The sequence below is a fragment of the Pyrgilauda ruficollis genome, unplaced genomic scaffold (assembly GCF_017590135.1).
Source record: "Pyrgilauda ruficollis isolate IOZ18807 unplaced genomic scaffold, ASM1759013v1 scaffold69, whole genome shotgun sequence".
In the NCBI taxonomy this organism is placed as follows: Eukaryota; Metazoa; Chordata; class Aves; order Passeriformes; family Passeridae; genus Pyrgilauda; species Pyrgilauda ruficollis.
In genome coordinates this window covers 1,521,931-1,541,930 of record NW_024528710.1, presented here as the reverse complement: position 1 = coordinate 1,541,930, position 20,000 = coordinate 1,521,931, and the positions used below count along the sequence as shown (strand labels likewise).

General features: G+C 44.5%; 1 protein-coding gene across 1 annotated transcript in view; it reads left to right on the top strand.

Annotated features, from left to right (window-relative positions):
* The window catches only part of AUTS2 (activator of transcription and developmental regulator AUTS2), a 767,477-nt gene that overhangs the window by 519,440 nt on the left and 228,037 nt on the right, over positions 1–20,000 (top strand). Inside the window, exon 5 of the mRNA XM_041484937.1 lies at positions 13,080–13,109. Coding sequence (XP_041340871.1) covers positions 13,080–13,109 — 30 coding nt within the window. The remainder of the gene's footprint in view (positions 1–13,079; positions 13,110–20,000) is intronic.

Here is a 20,000-nt window from a genome sequence, read left to right as displayed (position 1 = left end):
GAGCTTAATAGCAAAGCTGAAATGAGTCTTGAAGAAGTGCTATTCCTGCAGCATGATAAAACTGAATCCTGTGAACATGAATAAAGCTCAACATACACAGCAACACCAACACCAAATTCACTGTAAAGGCTGGCAGGATCTACTGTTCCTGGGAAATGGGAAAACCTCCTGGCTCCAGAGTAAGATCAGAGGTCACTCACAGCCCTTCAGGATTGTTCCAGCATGGAGAGAGCTGTTGTCACTGAATGGAACTGGCCTGAATTGCTGGATCATAGGAGATCTGAAGCATTAACGAGCTGGCTGTGCATGTAGGAGTGGAATGATGTGGATGTTTAGGGATTTATAAATTCACATCATTTAAGGCAATGAGGGTGTGATCTGCTGTGACCTCCTGTCTAGCACAGGCCATATGATCTCACTAATTAATTGTACTGCCCGGAGTACAGTAACTCTGACTGAACGAGGACACAACATTTAGGCAAGGTTTTCATTTTTTATTAATTTTTTTTCAGTTAGGGAAAATCTGCCCTGCTTTTAAGTGAAGAATAATAAATTATTCCCCATTTTTAAAATATGCACCAGTCTAAATTTATCTGGGTTTTACCCATTGCATCTTGTTATTCACTTGCTTTTTAGACTGAAGATAAAGCCTACAGAGGTTTTGTGGGGAGAACATGTGTGAAATCTCAGAGCCTCCCTATTACTAAATTTTCAAAAGAGATGAGAATGGAACTTCCAATCTTTTGGTATCTACAGTCTATAAAACAGAGGGAGTCTCTACCTCTCCAGAACATCCCTTGTGAGATTCCAAGGCTCTGTATTCACAGAGAATATCTCTGGAGAAAGCAATGAATTTCCTTGCCCTACCTAATCCATCTCAAAACTGCAGAGCACAGGCTGAGTAGTTTAAAATTCCTTTCTGTACAAGATGCAGGTGCTTTGCTGGGATCCTCCAGCCAGAAATTCAGTATACATTTTTGTCTGTGGGGTAGCGGTGACCACAAAGATTGAAGATATGAAGCTCCTGCTACTTCCAGGCATCCTGTGGATCCTCATATTGTCAGAGAGAGTTGTTTGGCACCCCCTCCTGCTTTGGTGTGTCCCTTCTTTCTTGACAGACAGTTTGGTGGGAAGTCCTGTGTTTGACATTCAGGATGTCCCTGGCCCTGATGTGGGGCTCACCTTTGGAAGAGACAATTCCTGACAGTGTGAAGTCTCATTGCAGCTGAAAAAGGAGCACGTGGGCAGTGTCAGTAATGCTGCATTGGCCACAACCCTGCTCCAGCACAGCTGCTGCTGGCAAAACTCCTGCATTTTCCATGACCCTCCTGGACAGGAATAACTTTTTGAGCACTGAGCTAAAAGCCAGCTATTCAAAGCAATCCCTTGCTTTGGCTGTGACAGGTAATTTGCCACTGCTGATAACAGCCATGGAGCCTGCAATAATATTCTTGATATAGGAGTTTTTACCACTTAGTCTGGGAGTAGGTTAATGCAGCAGTGGGGGGAAAAAACCCAACCAAACCCCAAACATTTTTCTTTTATCAATGCTAGGAGACCGTTGGTGGTAAACTGAGGACTTGGTATTCCACAGTGGACATTTGAACAGGAGGATGGCTCTTAAAACAGATATTTGGGTCTTACCTGAAGCTGAGGCACAGCAGAGGAACAGCTCCAATCTACTTTCTGTGAGCAGGGACAGGACCCAGAGAACAGCTGGAGCTGGGTCAGGGGAGAGTTAGGCTGGAATTTGGGAAAAGGTTCTTCCCCAGAGGGTGCTGGGCACTGCCCAGGCTCCCCAGGGAATGGGCACGGCCCTGAGGCTGCCAGAGCTCCAGAGATGGCCAGGCTGGGATTGTTGGGGTGTCTGGGCAGCGCTGGGAGCTGGACTGGATGATCCCTGGTGGGTCCCTTCAAGTCTGGGATATTCCATGACCCTCCAGCCTCTGTGCTGTGTGTGGCCATGAGCACTGTGAGCCCCAGAGTGGGGTCACTGCAGAACTGCAGATCCAACCCGGGAGCAGCAGCTTTGGCTCAGAACAGAGGAGGCACACAGGGCTTGGGCTGAGTGCAGGAGCTGCTCAAGAAGAGAGAGCTGGAGGAAATGAGAGCTTCCCCTTCCTGTCCTGCTGGGTCACACTGAGGTGTCACTCCTGCCACTGCTTCTTGGTAAAGGGGGGGCTGCAGTGGTGGCTGCTCTGCTGGACAACATCCCCCAGCTGTCAAAGAATGCCAGAATCTTGGGTTGGAAGAGACCTTAAAGCCCATCTTATCCCACCCCTGCCATGGCAGGGACACCTTCCACTGTCCCAGGCTGCTCCAGCCCCAGTGTCCAACCTGGCCTTGGACACTGCCAGGGATCCAGGGGCAGCCACAGCTTTTCTGTTCAGCCAGGCAGCAATGAGTATTCTTATTCACAGCCACTCCTTGAACAAAAAATTGGCAGAGTTCAACTGATAAATTATATTCCTACCTCTAAAAAGAGAAATACAACTCCTGTTTTAAATTCAATTCTTATAGTTGCTGCATTCTAGGGAAAAAATAATGCTTTCATGTCCTAATAAGAGATCACAGATTCCAAATTATAGAACCATGTATGTCAAAAAGGAAATTTGAGCCAGAGAGGCCAAAGTGTGCCATTGTCCTTACAATTTATATTTACTTGCTCTACATTTAGAATAATCCTTCTCTTCCCTCAGGTCTAGCACAGACAATTTATCAATTGTACAAAAATGATAAAGGCAGCAATAAATAATAATAGTAATAATAATGCATAACAACTGTGCGAGTGATGAATTATAAAGCAGAGAGTGGAAAAGGGAATGAAAGCACAGCACAGAAGCCAGTTTGCAAGGCTGAGTACACAGGCTGAGCTATTTTTCTGGCATTATGACAATGAGGAACATTTATGGGAGTTTGCAAACAGCTTAGAACACAAATCATTTTGTTTCAGGTTATATTTGTAGGGCTTTGTTAAGGGGTTTTTAGTATCCATTAAAATCCAATATTCGGAAGTTTATAGCTCAGCTGTTAAGGTCTTATCCCTAAGGATCAATTGTTTTGGGTTGTTTGGGGAATTATTATTGCCATTATTATTTATACAATTCGGTTTAACTTATTTAGGCTACTGCGAAGACACAGAACTCAAAAGCTGAAGAGCTCTTGTGGGGGAAAGAAGAGAAAAGATGGATTTTTATTATTTATGTTTTGTTTCAGATACGATTTCTACATCTATTTTATCCTAGAAATCAGTGGAATCTCTCTTTGTGTGGGTTTCAGTAGCCATGTTGTGCTCAGAGTTGCTGCAGCCTGCACAAGAGAGCAGCCCCTGAGCACTGCTGTCAGTGCTGGATTGCTGCTGCTCTGTGTTCATTGCTATAAGTGAAAATAAAAATAATTTTCAGTTGGAATGATATAATTTTCCAGAGGTCATGCACTTTAGTTGGTGGAAGATGAGATCTATACTGAAAATAGGCATGGTGTGTCTAGGGCCTGATCCAGGTCTTAATGCTTTTTTCTTCTTTTTTATTTCTTCTATTTACTGAGACCAACATTGTCTAAGAAAAATGCTTTATTTTCCTGCACACTTTATAAACAGATACAGTGAAAGTAAGCAAATCCTAGGGAATGTACCATTTAATAGCCCAAAGAGATGAGAAGTAGAGGGCTGACAGCAGAAGGGAGTAAGTGACTTGCCTGAGGTGATCCTGATAGCCAGTGACAGAGGTGGATCTCCTGAGTCCTAGCCCAAGGCTATCTTTCCTCCATCATCTTGCTTTTCAACCCACAGTGCAGTATTTTTGGTGGGAGGTGAGTCAGATCCAAAGGGTATTGCTGGATCACTCCTGGTTAGGTGGATGTGGAGGGTTAAGGACCTGACACACAGGGAAAAGGGAAAATAACATATCTGATAGTTGTTTCATAAACAAGCATGGGAGCAATGAACTGTGTTCTTGAGAAAAAAAAACATAAATTCTTAAAATGCACCTATCTTGGAATTAATATAGTGACTGTTCTTATTTAAATCATTTTCTCTTGTACCCAGCTTCCTTTGTGGCAGTATTTCCCAGCTGTTTTTTGTTTAATTCTAAATATTCATGACATTAATTCTATTTAAGTCCTATGCTGTTATCTGAGACAAAATGTCAACATTTTATGACAAACTGCTGTATCCATTGCTTAGAGTGTCCCTGAGGAACCTGTTTGATGTGGCTGACTATCAATCTCTGATGGAAAACCTGATTGACACCAATAAAAGCTTGGTAGTTCTCATTTCCCCATTTAAAATGATCCAAACAGCTCAATAGCCATCCAAGATCTTTAGAGTGTTTTTAGCCTGTGCATAATTCATCATGTCAATTATTGTGCTTTTTTAACTTCCAATTTTGGAATATCAGACCTCCTCCATCAGATCAATAGAACATCCAGTTGCTCTCTCTCCACCCTTTCCTTTCTTGCTGCAATCACACAGGGCCCCAGGTTCCTTTTGGGCCCTGGAGAGGCATCTTTGCATCCTCTTTGCTTCCTGCCACAGCCCTTTTCATGGGTTATTCTTTTTTACTTGGCTCTGTGAAGTGTAAGCTCCAGACCATCCAAGATCTATCATGCATGCAGAGGAAAACAAGTTGTTGCCTCCAACCTCTTGATTCTGTTCTCAAAGTTAACTCAACCCTCACTTAGCTGGTTGGGTTTTTTCTCGTTGTAATTTCTATTTCTGGCAGCGGTGAAGAAAGGAAGAGACTCTCAGACCCCAGACTGTGAATATAATGCTGACAGTAAGAAAAAACATTTAAGAGGAATCTCTGTGAGATAGTGAGGTCAAACTTTGGCCATCTGGCAGTTGGGAAGAGCCATGTGTGAAGGCACGCCAGGCACCTGCTGAAGGCAGAGCTGCAGCAGCAAAGCCTTCAAAGATTTGCTGGCTGCTCTCAGCCATCGCTTGGGTTTCATTTGTAGCTTCTCTTATCGAGCACAATTTCTAAATGAGGATGGTTGCTTCACTTTAAGGACGTACAAATGACTTGCCCTCACCTGTCAAGCATGATCCTTGTATTTTACCAGGCCCATTATGAACGCAATCTTTCTGTCGAAAATTTGCATACCTCCTTTCTTGAAAAGTAATGACAGCAATTTCTTTCCCCGCGCTCACTTTCTGAGTGTCTCATTTAACAGCACCTGGGAAACCGACAGGCGCAGAGATGAGAAGTGAAAGAGAGCAGTTGATTAAATCATCATCAAGTCGGGCCTCAGAAAGTCAATTCTGCTTCCCGTCTGCAATGATATCCTTTTATCTTAAAGTAATGAGCTATGGCACTTTTGCATCCGGTAATGCGATAAGTTCTATTAGCATGTTCCATTTGCTTCACAAGCAAGGGCAAGTCATTTCAGTAAGCTCATATCACTGCAATCAAAGCAATTGGCTTCACAGGCAGAGAAGAAAGAGGAAAGGCTCAGGGTGATTTTTATGGATCACAACACAGTGTAAAAAATAGATTCTTGTATTATTTTAACCCGTAACATGCTTTGCTTCTTGTCAATCAAGGTGTTTTTATTTCATTAGCCTGTAAGTACCTGGAAGACTCAAATTCCAAACAGAACTCATGAGCTAAGACCAGGAGTTCTGGAAAATAAGAATCTTTTCTTATACAGACAACACCCACTAATGCAGTATTAGGCAGTGACTTCATTAACTACTGATTAGTTTAAATCTTTCCTATTGACTTAGTCCATCAGTACAAATGCACATTTTTTATGATTATTTACTATTATTTATTTTTTTGAACCTTGAAAAAGTACTTGTGAGTTGAGAGGATGCTAAACATGACATTACACACTGCAAATTGCCATCAGTTGAGAGGCTGCTAAAAATAACATGACAGCTGCATGTTGCCTGCAGCCAGCAAGGCAGGTAAGGAGGCAGCAAATGTGCATCCCGAGTCCCAGGGGAGAGCATGGAGGCATTTCTCCTTACGGAGCCCTCAGGAGCTGAGGCAGAGACTTCACCCATCAACTGCAACAGAGAATGACTTGCTGAGGTCAGGATTCCTGTGTGTGTGGCTGGCAGTGCCTGCTGCCAGCTGGTCTGGTGGGATTTGGGTGCCTGACTGGTGCTGGGCACTTTCTGAGGGTGCTGAGCTGAGGAATGCATGGCATTGTTAGTTTTCCATCTGGAAAACACATTTAATCCTCCCCCGACCCTGGTGGGAGCATCATCCTGCTCTGGGGAGGGCTGGATGGGGCTTGGGCAGGTGTGGGCAGTGACACCATGACAGCAGTGACACCTGGGCAGGGACACCATGAGGAAGCTGCTGGATCTGTGGGATCTGGGCCACAGAAGGTGCAGTAACCTCCAGCCCCAGCTCCCTTTCGAAGGAACAAAAGAAAATTCGTTTCTTCCAGGGCTGGTTCCACCATGGGGTGACATGGAGCTAGGGCAGCCTGGCAGGACAGGGGGTGGCAGCTCTGTCCCTGGCAGCCCCCAGCAGCTCCTGTGTCACGTCCCCAGCAGTGCCCAGCAGCCTCCCAGTGCCTCCCACTGCCACAGCTCCCAGCCTGTCCCTGCAGGGAAAATCCCTGCAAATCCAGGGGGCAACACAGCAGAACCAAACCTCAGAACAGGACTTGTCTGTCAGGGTCTTCCTGGAGGGAAATCCCCCCTTGGCTTTACAACAACTTCCCTGTGGTCTACCAGGAATATTTGGGCCTCCCACCAGGTGCCAAGGATAAATCCATGTCCTAGAGAAATGTAAGGTGGATCATCCTTGTCCTGAACAGCAATATAATCCAGAGTTCTAATTTTAATACTCAACATGTCATTCTTTCTAATCAAACCATTGTTTCGCTTATGGTAGAGCTAAAAGGGACTACCAGTTGTGTCATTTTATAATATAAAACAATCATAAAAGTCCTGAGAGGGAGGAATTAAAAAGAATTGCAGCTGAAAAACATTCTAAGTTCTGAATATTTTTCTTGTAAGGGGCCCAAGATAACTTCAAATGTCCAAGACTGATACATTTCAGCTGAAGTGGTTTGGATAAAATGGAATTCAGATTAAAGGTCAACATTGCAATCTTTTGTCCAGACTTAGGTAATTTGTGTAAAATGGGACTTTTTGGTGAATAATCCATAATTTTAGCTTTTAAGAAAGCAGACCTTAAACTTCTCAGACCATCTCTGTTTCAGAGCCATTCCTTACAGTAAATCACAGTGGATAATGGTGAGGAATTGCTAAGCAGACTGTGATGTTAACCAATTTGTGAGATGCTATATATATATATAAGATTCCTTGGCAGGGAGCTCCATGCTGAATGCTACTTGCAGCTAAGTCACAGATAGGAAGGAAAGAAGTGAAATTCTTGCTCTTAGTTTCTTTGTGACTCTGCCGGTCTCCATTTCATCAATTAGAAAATTGCCCATTTATTCCCTGTCTGTGTCTCCTTTCATCTAGAAGATGTTTTTTTCTCCTTTTTTCTTGGAAGCAAAGGTCTAATTGTATAGCTAAAATACCATTTTTGCCCTTTCCAGGGCTGCCAGTTTGTCATTGGTGGAGAGATGGACAAGAATATTGTAAATGTCAGTGTGAACAGGCTGAGGTCTGGGTTTTCCCTCATTTTCTTCAGATTTCTTTTCAGCAGACAGATGAGTAGAATCACTTTGTTCAGAGCTGGCGTTGCAGCAGCTCTGACTCCTTTGGTGGCAATGATAAATGGCTCCAAGATATGAAATAGCTGTTCCAGCAAAGTCCATTGAGCAGAATAGAGAACAATGCCCTCCTCAATGTCATTGTACATGAGATATTCAATGATTGCCACTTTTTGCACAAGAATGTGTTCAATCAGCAAAGTACAGAGAAATCCGTGGTGTTGCTTCAGCCTGAATGAGCTGGCGAGGTGGCTCAGACCTTTACTCAGCTTGATTTGGACCAGGCTCTCTCAAGTTATTAAAATGGGCTCAAATTAGAGCTGTCACCACATAGGGTGTCTGATTTTTGAAACGTGGCTTTGGGATCAGGCTCATTCCACAGGTGCTGTGGGAAATTTGCTGTGCATTTTAACTTTCTCCACCTGGGGCAGAGGGCTGGGGAGGTGCAGCTAATCTTTAACCTGATCTTCAGTTTCCCTTTTCTTCTAAAAAACACAGCAGCAATTATGCCTCAGCTGGGAATTGGAAAGTTCTTTTCCCACTTCCCACTGCAGGTCTGTGTGTGCAGACCCCATATTGCAGGGAATGCATGTGCTGCAGCCCAGGCTGACTGCAGGGTTTCAGCAGGTTCAGGCTGGGGCAGAAGGAACAGCTTGCTCGTTTGTTGGTACAGAGAGTTTTTGCCTTGGTACGTCTTCTTCCTCATCTGTGCTTGACTTTAGGGATAATTATTTGAATTTTGACTACATCGCACATATGAAGAGTTTTTGCAAGTTTTGGGGTCACTGACTCTGGTTAGCATTTCTGGAGCAGGGAGTTGCAGAAATACTGCAAAAGGAAGCTTGAACACTTGGCATGAGTGTGTGTGTGTGTCAGGTGATGTGATGGATGGTGGCTTTGGTTATTTAAGAGATTGGAACAGTTTCAGTGATAACTCTGGCCACTTTGTGCAAATCACAGTCTGGTCTCATTATTACCCAAAATATATAGAAATCAGGAGCACCCTTAGTATTTTCATATGTCCTGTAAGACTTTTATCAATGAAGATCATTTTGAGTGAGCTTTACTTGCTTTGAATTTTGTTGGTAGTCCCATAGGTCCTTTGAGAAAACCATTGAGTTCCTTCTGGCCAGTACAAGACTTTGAGAAGCACAAAATAGCCATTTTGCAGACTCTTCCCACTGAGGAGCCTGTCAGGCTGTGATCTGAGAAGCTCTCACAGCATTTGGGACCACGTGCATGTGAAAATTTGGCTGTCCAGGGGGCTGTGGATGCTCAGCAGCTCTGCCCATCTGGGCTTCACTTCTTTGCCCAGAATGAGCTGAGGGCTGGCCAGGGGCTGGTGTAGGGCAAATTAGGCAATTTGGCTCGGGGCTCATCTCAAGCCTTGCCTGGGGGGGTTGTAATCAGTCACAACTTGTGTTCAGAGTGGAGACAGTAAGTGCCTTGAGCCTGAGAATCAGAGCAAGAAGCCTCTGTTTGTTCAGGTGTAAAATGTCTGCAGCCTCCTTGTCCTGATTTGTCACATTATCACCCTCAGCTTCCAGTGAAGCTAGTGGCAGTTATCCAAAAATCAGGTCATGCTATCTCTGAATGATATTTTGGATTCCCAGTTATTTGCAGAATATTCCAAGGCAGCCTGTGCACAGAGCCATGGTTTCCTGAAGAAGACATGGGAGAGCACCGAAAAATGAGCTTTTTGTAATAGACATGGAATACTGAAACACAGCCCAAAGCAGAGGGCCAGTGCAAAGTATTTCCATTGCTTCAATTCCAAAACAGTCTGGCGCTCTGAGAACCACAAAGCACTTAAATCATTTTACTTCTTCCTGTGGCCCTGGGAGGTAGGGAAATGCTGGAGGAATTGAGGAATTGAGCGAGGAGTGCAGACTCGAGCCTTCAAATTGACCAGTAATTCTGAATAATCAACTTCACGGTTGTCAGCTTCGGTTCCCAAAATGCCTTCTCCAGCCGTGGGTAGCAGTGAGGCTGCAGGAGATGGAAACACCTTGTGCTTCTGCACCTCTGGGGAGATCTTGCATCCAGAAATGTAAGTGAGCCCATCAGAGCACGGGGGGCTGTGTGTGAGCAGTGCCTGGGATGACCCTCAGCCATGGGGACAATGTGCACTTGCTCCAATTCTGTTTCCAGCCTGAGTAGCAAACATCTTTCCTCTCCCTTTGTGTCAACACACACACACACACACACACACACACACACACACACACGCAGACAGAGGTGCTGCACAGATATAGAGCCCCAGAGCAGTGCTTAGAGCCCTTTCATCCTCTCCCTTTTTTCCTTCCATCCAGCTGCTCCCCAGAACAACGCTGCCATTGGCCCAGGACAGCAGTGCCGGACAGTGGGTTCTGCCCTGGTGCCCAGCCCCTCTGAGAGAGGGCAGGAGCTGCCCCAGAGCCAGGCTGGCCAAACACAGGGAGCTGTTTGCTGAGTGCATTTATTGCCTTTGCATAATTTATGAACTGGAGGGCTTTGACCATCATTCGTCTCTGCCAGAGGCTGGCACGGAGGGCTCTGGAGGCTGGAGCTGTAAATTGGATGGTGCACTCCAGCAAAGTCCTGGGGTCAGTGTGGGAATTCAAGAGCAGGGATGGCAGTGTTTGCTCCCAGTGCCATGTGCAGCAGAGGCAGTGTTGGCAGCCACCCCGGCTGGCCCAGGCACAGAGCTGTCACTCATGGGCACGCTGGAGGGACAGGAGCAGTTTTAATGGGCTTGGCACCCGCTCTCTTCCATCATGGGCACTAGTAGGGTCGGTCCTTCGCCATATGCTTAGCTCTGGAGACAAGGTGCTGCTGGGTACAGCAGTAATTATTTGATGTGGAATTAAGCGGACCTTGAAATTAGAACTGGACTGTGGGAGAGCAGGAGGCGTGGAGTTTAACACTTTGGTGGAAATGGCCTCCCACTGACGTTGCTCTGCAGATTCACTGGGGTGTGGGGAGCTGTTCTGTTGGCAAATTCAGATGTCAGTGCTGGCAAGTTCTCTTCTCCCCAGGTACCTCCACGCTGAAGGGAACACAAAAACCCTGAGCTTCTCCAGGCTTATGAGTCAGTAAAAACTACAGCAGAGATTCTTTAAATTAGACCAAAACTGGGCTAAAGGAGAGGCTGCAGAGTGCTCTGAGCACAGCTGGGTCACAGGACACTGCTCATGTGTCTGGCACCAGGAGTGGGTGGCACCTTGAAACCCTCTGAACCCTGCTGCTCAAACGGAACTGCCCGTGCCTGCTTAGACATCCTTTTCTCTCCCTTTATTTTCACTTTTGCATTCAGTCTGATCAAGACTTGGAGTTTGCCTGGAGGGTGGGCAGAGACAAACAAATGGAGCAATTGCCCCTTTGCTCCCTGGTTTGAAACACATAGGAGGTGTGATAAAGAATCCTGGGGAGCCCATGGTGAGGGAGCTCCTGGCTCTGACCATCCAGGGGGAGAAGGTGACAGAGCCCAAAAGCTGAATTTTTCCAATAGCTGTGAAGCAGAAATAGTAAATGGAAAATCTTTGTGACATTCATGCTTGTGACATGCTCTGTGATTCTTGGGGATGTCCTGTGCAGGGCCAGGAGTTGGACTGGATGATCCTTGTGGGTCCCTTCCAGCTCAGGAGGTTCTCTGACTCTGTCTCCTGATTTTCATAGATTAAAATCCATGTGCAGGTTTGCCTTTTTTGTAAATGCAGGGCCTTGCTCACCTTCATACCAAAATCTCATACAAGCAGTCCTGATGAAGTCAAAATGCATTGTATTTATGGGGTAAGGTAGGAGTACTTTATATCAGTGCCATGCTGTTCCAGAAATGCTTTCCTTTTGTCAGTTAAGTGGATTCTTCATTAATTAGAACACTGTGTGAGGTTTTCAAATTTAAAGCTAAAATTGCCCCCTGTCTTCATGTGTCTTCTCATTTGTTTGTTACCAGAGTAAATACTCTGGTATTAAATAGGTGCAACTAGTGCTATATAAATCACTTTAGGTATTAAATAAATTTCACTTCCTTTTCTATTTGAAATCAGCTGCAAGGAGATTGTAATTTTATCTAATATTTCCTTCATTTAAAATTAGTTTAAAAATACCTAGAAATAGTTCTTAGCTCTAATTTGTTAGTACATAGCTCAGTGGTGTAGGGAAGGCACCTTTTCACCCCCTGTACTGATGAAGACAAGGGAAAAGCCAGTGAAACAGAAAAGTTATAATTAAACAACAGACAGAAGATGAGTTGATTTGTGCAAATCAAGTAAGTGTATTTGTGGGAGTATTTGGCTCTGTCTGTTCACATCCCACTGTATAGTTAACCTTTGGAATTCACAAAATATAACTAATTTCAAAGCAATTTGGTTGTCTTATAAAAATACTCAAAGATTATATAAACCCATAAAGATATAAATACATAAAGATATAAGTACATAAAGAGCTTAACTGAGTGCTGTAAGAACCTGACAGTCAGCTGGTCCTCGGGTAGGAAAGACTGGGTCTCCTGTTTGGTGATGTTTTCCTAGGAAATGTTTGCCATGAGATCTGCATAGCTCAGTCTTGAGTGATACAGAACCTGCAGCTGTAGATAGAAAGAAAACAAGCCCACAGAAGGAGCTGCAGGTACCCAGAATTTGGTGGGAGGGATCAAACTTGTGAGTTCCAGGGTTCTCAGAGTCCTGTTTCCAACACAGCTTTTGTACTTCCAGCAAATGCAAACGTGGTTTGGGTTCTGATGCTTGTCTTTCAGAAACACTGAGTGTCTAGTCCTGCTCTATTCCTACAATATTTAAGAATTGAGCAATGGAACTGGATAAATATCAAGACTCTCTAGAGTTACCGCTCAGCATTTTGTAAAATTGTGATGTCTGGGCTACTCCCAGAGAACCTGGGGGAATCAGTGGCTGTGGCATCCCTGTGATCTCTGGAATCTTCACTTCAGCAGCTGTAAGCAAAGGCACAGGGTGACCTTCCCTTGTGCTCCTGGAGAACAGCAGCCTTGCAAATGCTGCTCTGTGTGCTGGGCACACCTGAGCATCTCCACGGAGCCCCTGCAGCTGCTGGACTGCAGCCAGCATGAGGAGCACTGTTCATCCAGAGAAAACACACCAACCCTCTAAGACTGTTCTTCTTCCCTGATCCAGTTTTGGAGTCTGGACGTGTCCCTGCACTAAAGCTCCTGTGCCCCTGAGCTGAACTGGCAGAGGGCTTTGCAAATGGCTTTTGGTGTGTGCAGGGCAGGTTTTTCAAAATTCAAACACAGAAATGTGTCCTCTGCAGCAGCAGTGGATGGAATTTCCTCCTGTACAGTAACTAAACTTGTTCCTAAAGGTGCCAGATGTGATGCCCAACATTTGTGAATGTATCACCCATCTTGTTCACAGAAATATTTATCTTTTTTATTGCTGCAGCAAGCTTCTCTTACCTTTGCTTTTTCTGTTTTTGTGTTTCAGTGTGACAGCGACAGTGATCAAGAAGAAAAGGTAAGACAGAAAATCAGTATGAGAGCAAAACTCATTTATTGGATTCCCTTATTCCTGTTAATCTATTACTTATTCAAAGTTTCTTTTTGGACTAATTTAAAGCATCTCTATACAAAGAAAATTTCTGTCTCTAATTTAATTTTGGAATAGACCTCCAAGGAAAGAGAATTCTAATGAGTACTTTGGAGGCCACACAGTTCATCTTCAAGCATATTGATGCCATGGTCTGTGTGGGTTGTTTATGAACACCAGTCTCACTTCCAACCCTTTCCATGGCTACACTTCCCCTTGGAAGTTGTAGCAGCAACTGAGTCTGTTGGTAACCCTCACATTTGCACTTCTTAACAGTTATTTAACCACTGTTAGTGCCTGTTGTGCTTCTCTGCAGGCAAGGGCCTGAAAATTCCAACTGAAGTGTTATGGTTGATGTATCTATTTTTTAGAAATAACATTTGGAAACTGTACATTAAGTCAAGTAACACAACTTGCTAAGCACTGTCTCCATGATTTTGGGTTTCTAAGTGGGAAAGGGGAAAAAATGAATGCTGAAAGAGTCAGGCAATGTTCTCTGATGCTGCCTGTTGTTTAGAAGAGTAATAGTAATTAAGAAGTGGTATCCATACTGATGAATATTTTTATCCATTATTTTATGTTGTGAACAGACTAACCTTCTTTCCTTGGAAAAACTGAAATAATTATCACAGAAAAACTGGTCTAATTTCTTTATTTGCAGGTTGGATTTTGTGATTTCTATTTGTATGTTGAGCCCTAAGGGATGCTTTGATAATGTAATCACTTTTACCTCCTCTTTCCCTGGATAAATTGGGGGATGGAAGTCAGGGGAGGGTAAAATAATGTCAGAAAATATTGTTCCAATAATAATGTTGTACTGGTTAGAGTTTCATGAGTGGTTCTATTAACCAGCTCCAAGGCAGGCCAAGCAGAGGAGAGATGACCAGGCTGGTGTGCAGCTCACACAACAGCCAAGTGCAAATATGCTGTAAAATCCAGAGGGAAACAATGAGTACAAAAATCACCTTCCATGAATTTAATCAGTTTTGTACAGGGTTTGTTTAACAGGAAGCCAAGGAAATTTTCAAACCATTCTGTATATAACTTCCAAAGCTTTGCCCTTCAGCTCTTTTCCTAAGTAGAGGATTTTTTCCTCATGTTTCTTAATAATTTGCTAACTATGTTAAAGAAGTGCTGTTTACTTTGAAATGCAATGATTTTCCTTGCATAAGGGAACTAATCACTGGAGTTAATCAGTGTGACAACAGAAAGGGGAGGTTTTGTTGGGTTTTTGCACAGAATATTAACCTGCACTTTTCAATATGAATTTTTAATGCATTACCATTACATTCCATCCTGTGAAGTGATTATTCATTTTCAGGATGTTCCTTATGCAGAGGAAGATGATAAACTGAATTTCAGCTTCTATGTTTATGGCACCCAGAACTAAAAGTGTAATTTCCTGTCACTGCAGCATTTATGGAGCTGAACCTTTGCCTGTTTCACTGATTTTTTTTCTCTTGCAGCACTCCTGTATAAAAAGCTAGAGGCAGCTTTTGGGGATGGAGGGGAGATGCTGGTTCAGGATGGTTTCCACAACACAATACAAAAGACAATCAAGACCTCACATAGAATATCCCAGTATTTGTGTGGGCAGGATTTAAAATCCAGATGTGTATTCCATCTCTGTGATCCATATTTTCTTTTTCTCTTAATGAAAAGAGATTAAGTGCAGGCCCAAATATCCCTAAAAACTGAGTGCTTTTCAAATGTCAGAACCAGACCCATCTTTGAGCTCTGCAGCTCAGGCCCAGCTCTGAGAGATGACTGCTCACCCTGGCATATTTATTCAGGCTGTGCTGGCAGCCCAGGCAAAGATCTAAAGGCCTTGTTCTGCTGTTAATTTGAATTCAGCATATGTAGCCTGTTATAAAATGCGAGACATCATCATTTGAGCAGGTCAAGCATATTCAGATGAAGACAAATGGTGCTTATTTGATTTTCTTAAAATCAGGAAATGAAAAAAGTGCTCTCTGGAGAAATCATGTTCTGCCTGACTTAGATGATAGAGCAAGGCATGTACCCCAGATAAGAACAGGCTGGTGGCTGGGTTTTATCTCTGAAGGACGGTGGGGACTGTCAGCTCGCTGACATGTGCATTATCCATGTCATTTTAAACAAAGTGACCTGCAGGAAAGTGCACTCTGCCGTGACGTGATAATGGGCTGTTGGATGACAGGTAAAGTACACACTATAAAGGAGGCTGTGCGTTATTCCTTTATTTAACTGACAAGTAGAAACTTCTTTTCTTCAGACAGGCAGGATCTTTTAGATCTCTTTCAATAGGACCCAGAAGATTTTTGAATTCCTGTTTTAAATGAAATAACATTTTTAGGACAAAAAGTTCCTGTGAGCAAACTGCACTGGGAGAAGCGAGGATGGTGGATCCTGTCCAAGGGAACATTTCATCAGTGGTGCCCAACATCCTCAGTTTTCATTAATAGCCAGGGGAGCTGGGGGTGCTCAGCAGGATTAGAGGTTTGAAGATCCTTTACCCAAATGCCTTCTATCATGATGACATTGGCCTCCAGCTGTGGAGCTGTTCTAGCAGTGAATTGACAAATTGCTCTTGGTTGGATCTCGCTTGGTGTGTTCTGAGGGTTGTGGAGTTGTGCCCCTCCCACCAGACACAGCTTGGCCTGAAATGTTCCTGGGAAGAGGAGATCTGCTTTTCTTTAGGGCTATCTCTTGCAGATTTTGGTGTCCTGTTGTGTACAGAATGCAGGGTTAATAGCTGCAGAGCAATTCTGTACTTGCTCTGCAGAAAATGCAAAGGAAGCACTTTTGCTTCATTTAGGATTTTTGAGGGCAAACCCCCAGTGCCTAAATTCTCCATAGGAGATCCACAAGAGGTAGAAATAATGCATATAGGTACACATTTCTGCTAGAATAAGTAAAACCTGGAATCCAGGAAGAATCCAGGGCCTTTGAATGAAACATGGCAGATCAGTGTCAGGAAAGGTGTGTGACAGATGGAGGGGCTGAAGGATGGGCTGGTTGAAGCTGGCCTGGATGGGCCACTGAGAGCAGCAGAATGAAGAAAGGAGCAGGAGCAGGAGCCTGAGGAGCAGCTGGATGGTGAGGGGTGACAGTGGCAAAAGCAGTGCCTCAGCCTGCTCCTTCTCCCTGACTTGGACCCGTGCCTCTCTGTGTAAATCACAGCTGATATCTGATCTCTGCTAGGTGATGGCTGTGCCTCCAATCCAGCCTTTAATTGGGAGCCACTTTGTGTCTGTGCCTGCCCTCAAATGAGAGGTTTCTCCAGAGGTTTCTCCTGAAGAAGAAACAAAGATATTTAATTGAAACAATGATGCAGCCCCTGCTTAGCGGTGCTGTAGCTGAGGCTGTGTCAGCATCTCAATTTTAAATGACATATTTTGGGTGGATAATTTGTCTATTTATATAGAATCATGCTCCTTCACTTCAGTTTGACACACAGGACTGGACTGGAGCGCTCAAAGTAGACATTTCACCCTCCTGTTGCTGGAAAGTCTGAAGAGGTAGCAGGCATGTCTGTGGAGGGAGAGTATATTTGGAATACTTGCATCAGAGTGAGAAGCACTAATTCTTAGAGAGATGTCATTTTCCATTCTGGGTTCCTTTCAGCAAATGCCACTGGGATTTCTTACTGAATCAGAAAACAGTCTAGATCCCAGGGGAACTGCGATTTTCTCCATTAAAAAGTCTGTCAGTCTTACTCTTTGAGCAGGTCTCCAGAGCTGATAATCTAAAATTAGGGCAAGCTATTGCACAGCTGACAAATTTAAGTGCAACTGTATTAGCTTTTGATATCTTGATACAATCTTATAAATTATACCCATGGTAATTAATGCAATACTAAAAACATAAGTGCAAACACAAAGTTTGTCTTCTGGAAATCAAAGGAAAACTTGTTTGGAAAAGACATACAAAGAGCTCTGATAAGAAAGTCACGTGCTAAAGATGGGGTAGGAAATGAGGTCCTGTTTCATTCTCCATCTCTACCATCTCCTCTCACTGCTCTGTTTAATTTTAAAATTAAAGCCTCAATCTGAGGCACTTCAGTGATTTTTCACTTCTTAAGAAAATACTTCATTGATCAGGGAAGCTGCTTTGTAGTGCACACAGAGCAGGGCTGCTTCTGGCTGGAGTTGTACTTTGATAGGATGTGCAGCCTAAAAAAACATCACTATTGATGCCTTAGTCCTGTGTTTATCTCAGGAGCACCCGATCAGTTTGGGAGGCTCTTGAATGCCTCTGGAACAAGGTCTCCAGGGCCCAGAAGTGTCTGGCTGCAGCCCAGGTGTCCCTGCTGAACTGGGCTCATCTTTGGTGCCCCTGGTGCAGGATGGGGAGGGAGGACAGAGCGAAACCAGTGCCTGAATTTGCCAGGGGTTGGCATCTGTTCAGAAGGGGAGAGTACCCAAGGGAGGGACTGGGATTAGGATGAGTGGTTGTTGTGCTTGCCAAAGAGCCTGTGCTGGTGGGACTGTGTTGCTTCATTATTTTTGTCTTTGAAAGAAAATTTTCTTCTTTGTAAAGTACTGTGCTGTTAAAAGCACTAAGAGAGCTGAAGAATGATCTTTCTTGAATCAGATTCTTTTTAATGATAATGATGATACATCTGATTGCAGGTACAAACAAAAAAATGGCATGGGAAATACCATAAATGACTCTGCTATGCCCAGGTAACAGAGATGGAGGTATCTATTCTGCACCAAAGCATTCACACCTGCACCCTCTGTGTGTTTCTGCAGCACTTTTGGCCAATTATTTTGTGCGTGGACTTTGGAGAGGCATTTTGGAGTAGCATTTCAGCAGATATGTGTCTCCTAGTTTATTGCACAGGCTGCATTTCAGTGGTTAAATAACCACACAAAGTGTTTATATGTTTGTGTGTGTCTGTAGTTCTTCCCAACTTTGCAAACTTGACTGATTTAGGTAGTAATAAATGCTCTGATAAACCAAAGAAGGACTTGGGAAGGGCCTGCTAAAACCATGTCAGTGCATAGCTCTGGATAAATGCAGAGGTTACTGGTCATGAACTTCAGGAGCCATTGCCTCCTGCCCTGCAGACCTGGGATGCCTGCTGAAAGCACAGAGCACCCTGCTCAGCTGGGGCAGAGCTGCTCCCTGTCCTCTTCACCCCAAAGCATGTGTAGGACACAGCAAATTGTCCTTTCCAGGGGAGCAGGAAGAACCCAGAACAACCCCCACCACTAACTGTGCTGGAAAACAGAAGGGCAAAGCAGGCAGCAGCTTTGCACAGGGGGGTGTTCTCTCCATTCTGCAAAAGCTTTGTCATAAATGGATTAAATGGTGGTGAAATTGCTTAATGCCATCTTATATACAAATGTAATGTATATTACATTTTTAAACAGGTACAATCCGCTCTCATGGGAGCGGTTGCATCAGTTTGGGATTTTTTTAGTAGGGTGCTTGGAAACAAAACTGTATGTGGGATATTTTTTCCTCACCCCTGGGAGGAATGAGGGAAGGAAGAGTTTGGGTGGCACTTCAAGGGGAAAACATCCCTCTGGATGGTGCCAGCGCTGTGGCACAGAGACAGCTGGGAGCCAGCTACATTTATACCACCATGGCCCTGCAGTGCTACAGTAATATCTCTGCTCTTCTTAGGGTTTAAAACTCTGCCAGGGTTTCCCTTTGGTGTTTATGCACCGCTGGAGTATAAATAATAAATTACAATTTTCCTAGCCTGAAAAACTTTAGCCATGAAGGGAACTCAGAGCATTTATTGAGTTCAAAGAAGGGCCTACCATCAGAGCTGGGGTTTTTTTCATCCTGTTCCTCACACTTCTCAACCATAAGTGCAGGTATAGGAAGATTGGGGGTGGTTTTTGGCTAAAACTTCAAAATGTAAAGTGTGTCAACTCCAGTCTAGTAAGAAGAAGAAAGAAATTGTGTGTGGCCTTAGGCTGTGTGAGACATCGATGTTCCTCCCAGTCAGGGAACAGCGAGGAACCACTGGGGGGTTCCTGTGGGTTGGAGGCCCTGAGGTTCCTGAGGGGGCTGGCTCAGTGTGGGGGCTCTGGGGGCTGCTGGAGGGATCCTGCCCTCCCCAGGTCAGATCTCTCTGGCTGCTGGGGCACAGCTTGGGCTGGCACAGAAAGGCTGAGGAGCTGCCAGGCCATTCAGCCCCTCTGTGCTCCAGGAAGGGATTGCTCACAGGAGGGAGCTGAAAACTCCTCGGATGGTGTCTACCAACCACCACGTTTGGCAAACGAGGGGAAACAGTGGCTGAGAACCCAATTTCAATCAATTACTTCAGGTCGTGGGATACTGCTGTCTTACTGTTTGGCATATATTTATTTTGGCTGAGGGTAGGATTAGAGAAATCATTCCTCAGTATTATTCCAAAAATTATTTCTGCAGAGCTGGGATGTTTCCCACAAGGGCGATTTACCCTGCATATTTGTACAGGTGTTGTCTTTTTAACTCTGGAAAACGCAGCACCTTCAACGTGCCCCAGGGGTGAAAGATCACCCAGCCTCTCCATGCTAGCCAGGCTCCGGCAGTCGGGAAGCATTTCTTACTGTTTAAGGCCCATTAGGAGGGAAGATAAGGCTCCTTTTTATTCATTTGACGTGCCACACAGAGGGCCCCCGTAGTCAGAGTGGCAGTAAGCCGAGCCCAGCGTGTTTGCTGTAAAGGATGCGGCGCTCGCAGGTGGGGACGCTCCGGGCCCGTCCCATCCTTTGTCACCGCTGTCACTCGGCACAGGGAACGTGTGCTCCTGCCCTCTCCCCCTCCCCCAGCCCCGCTCCCCCTCCTTTTTTTTTTTTTTTTTTTTTTTTTTGGGCCCCTTTTGTTGAAAAAATT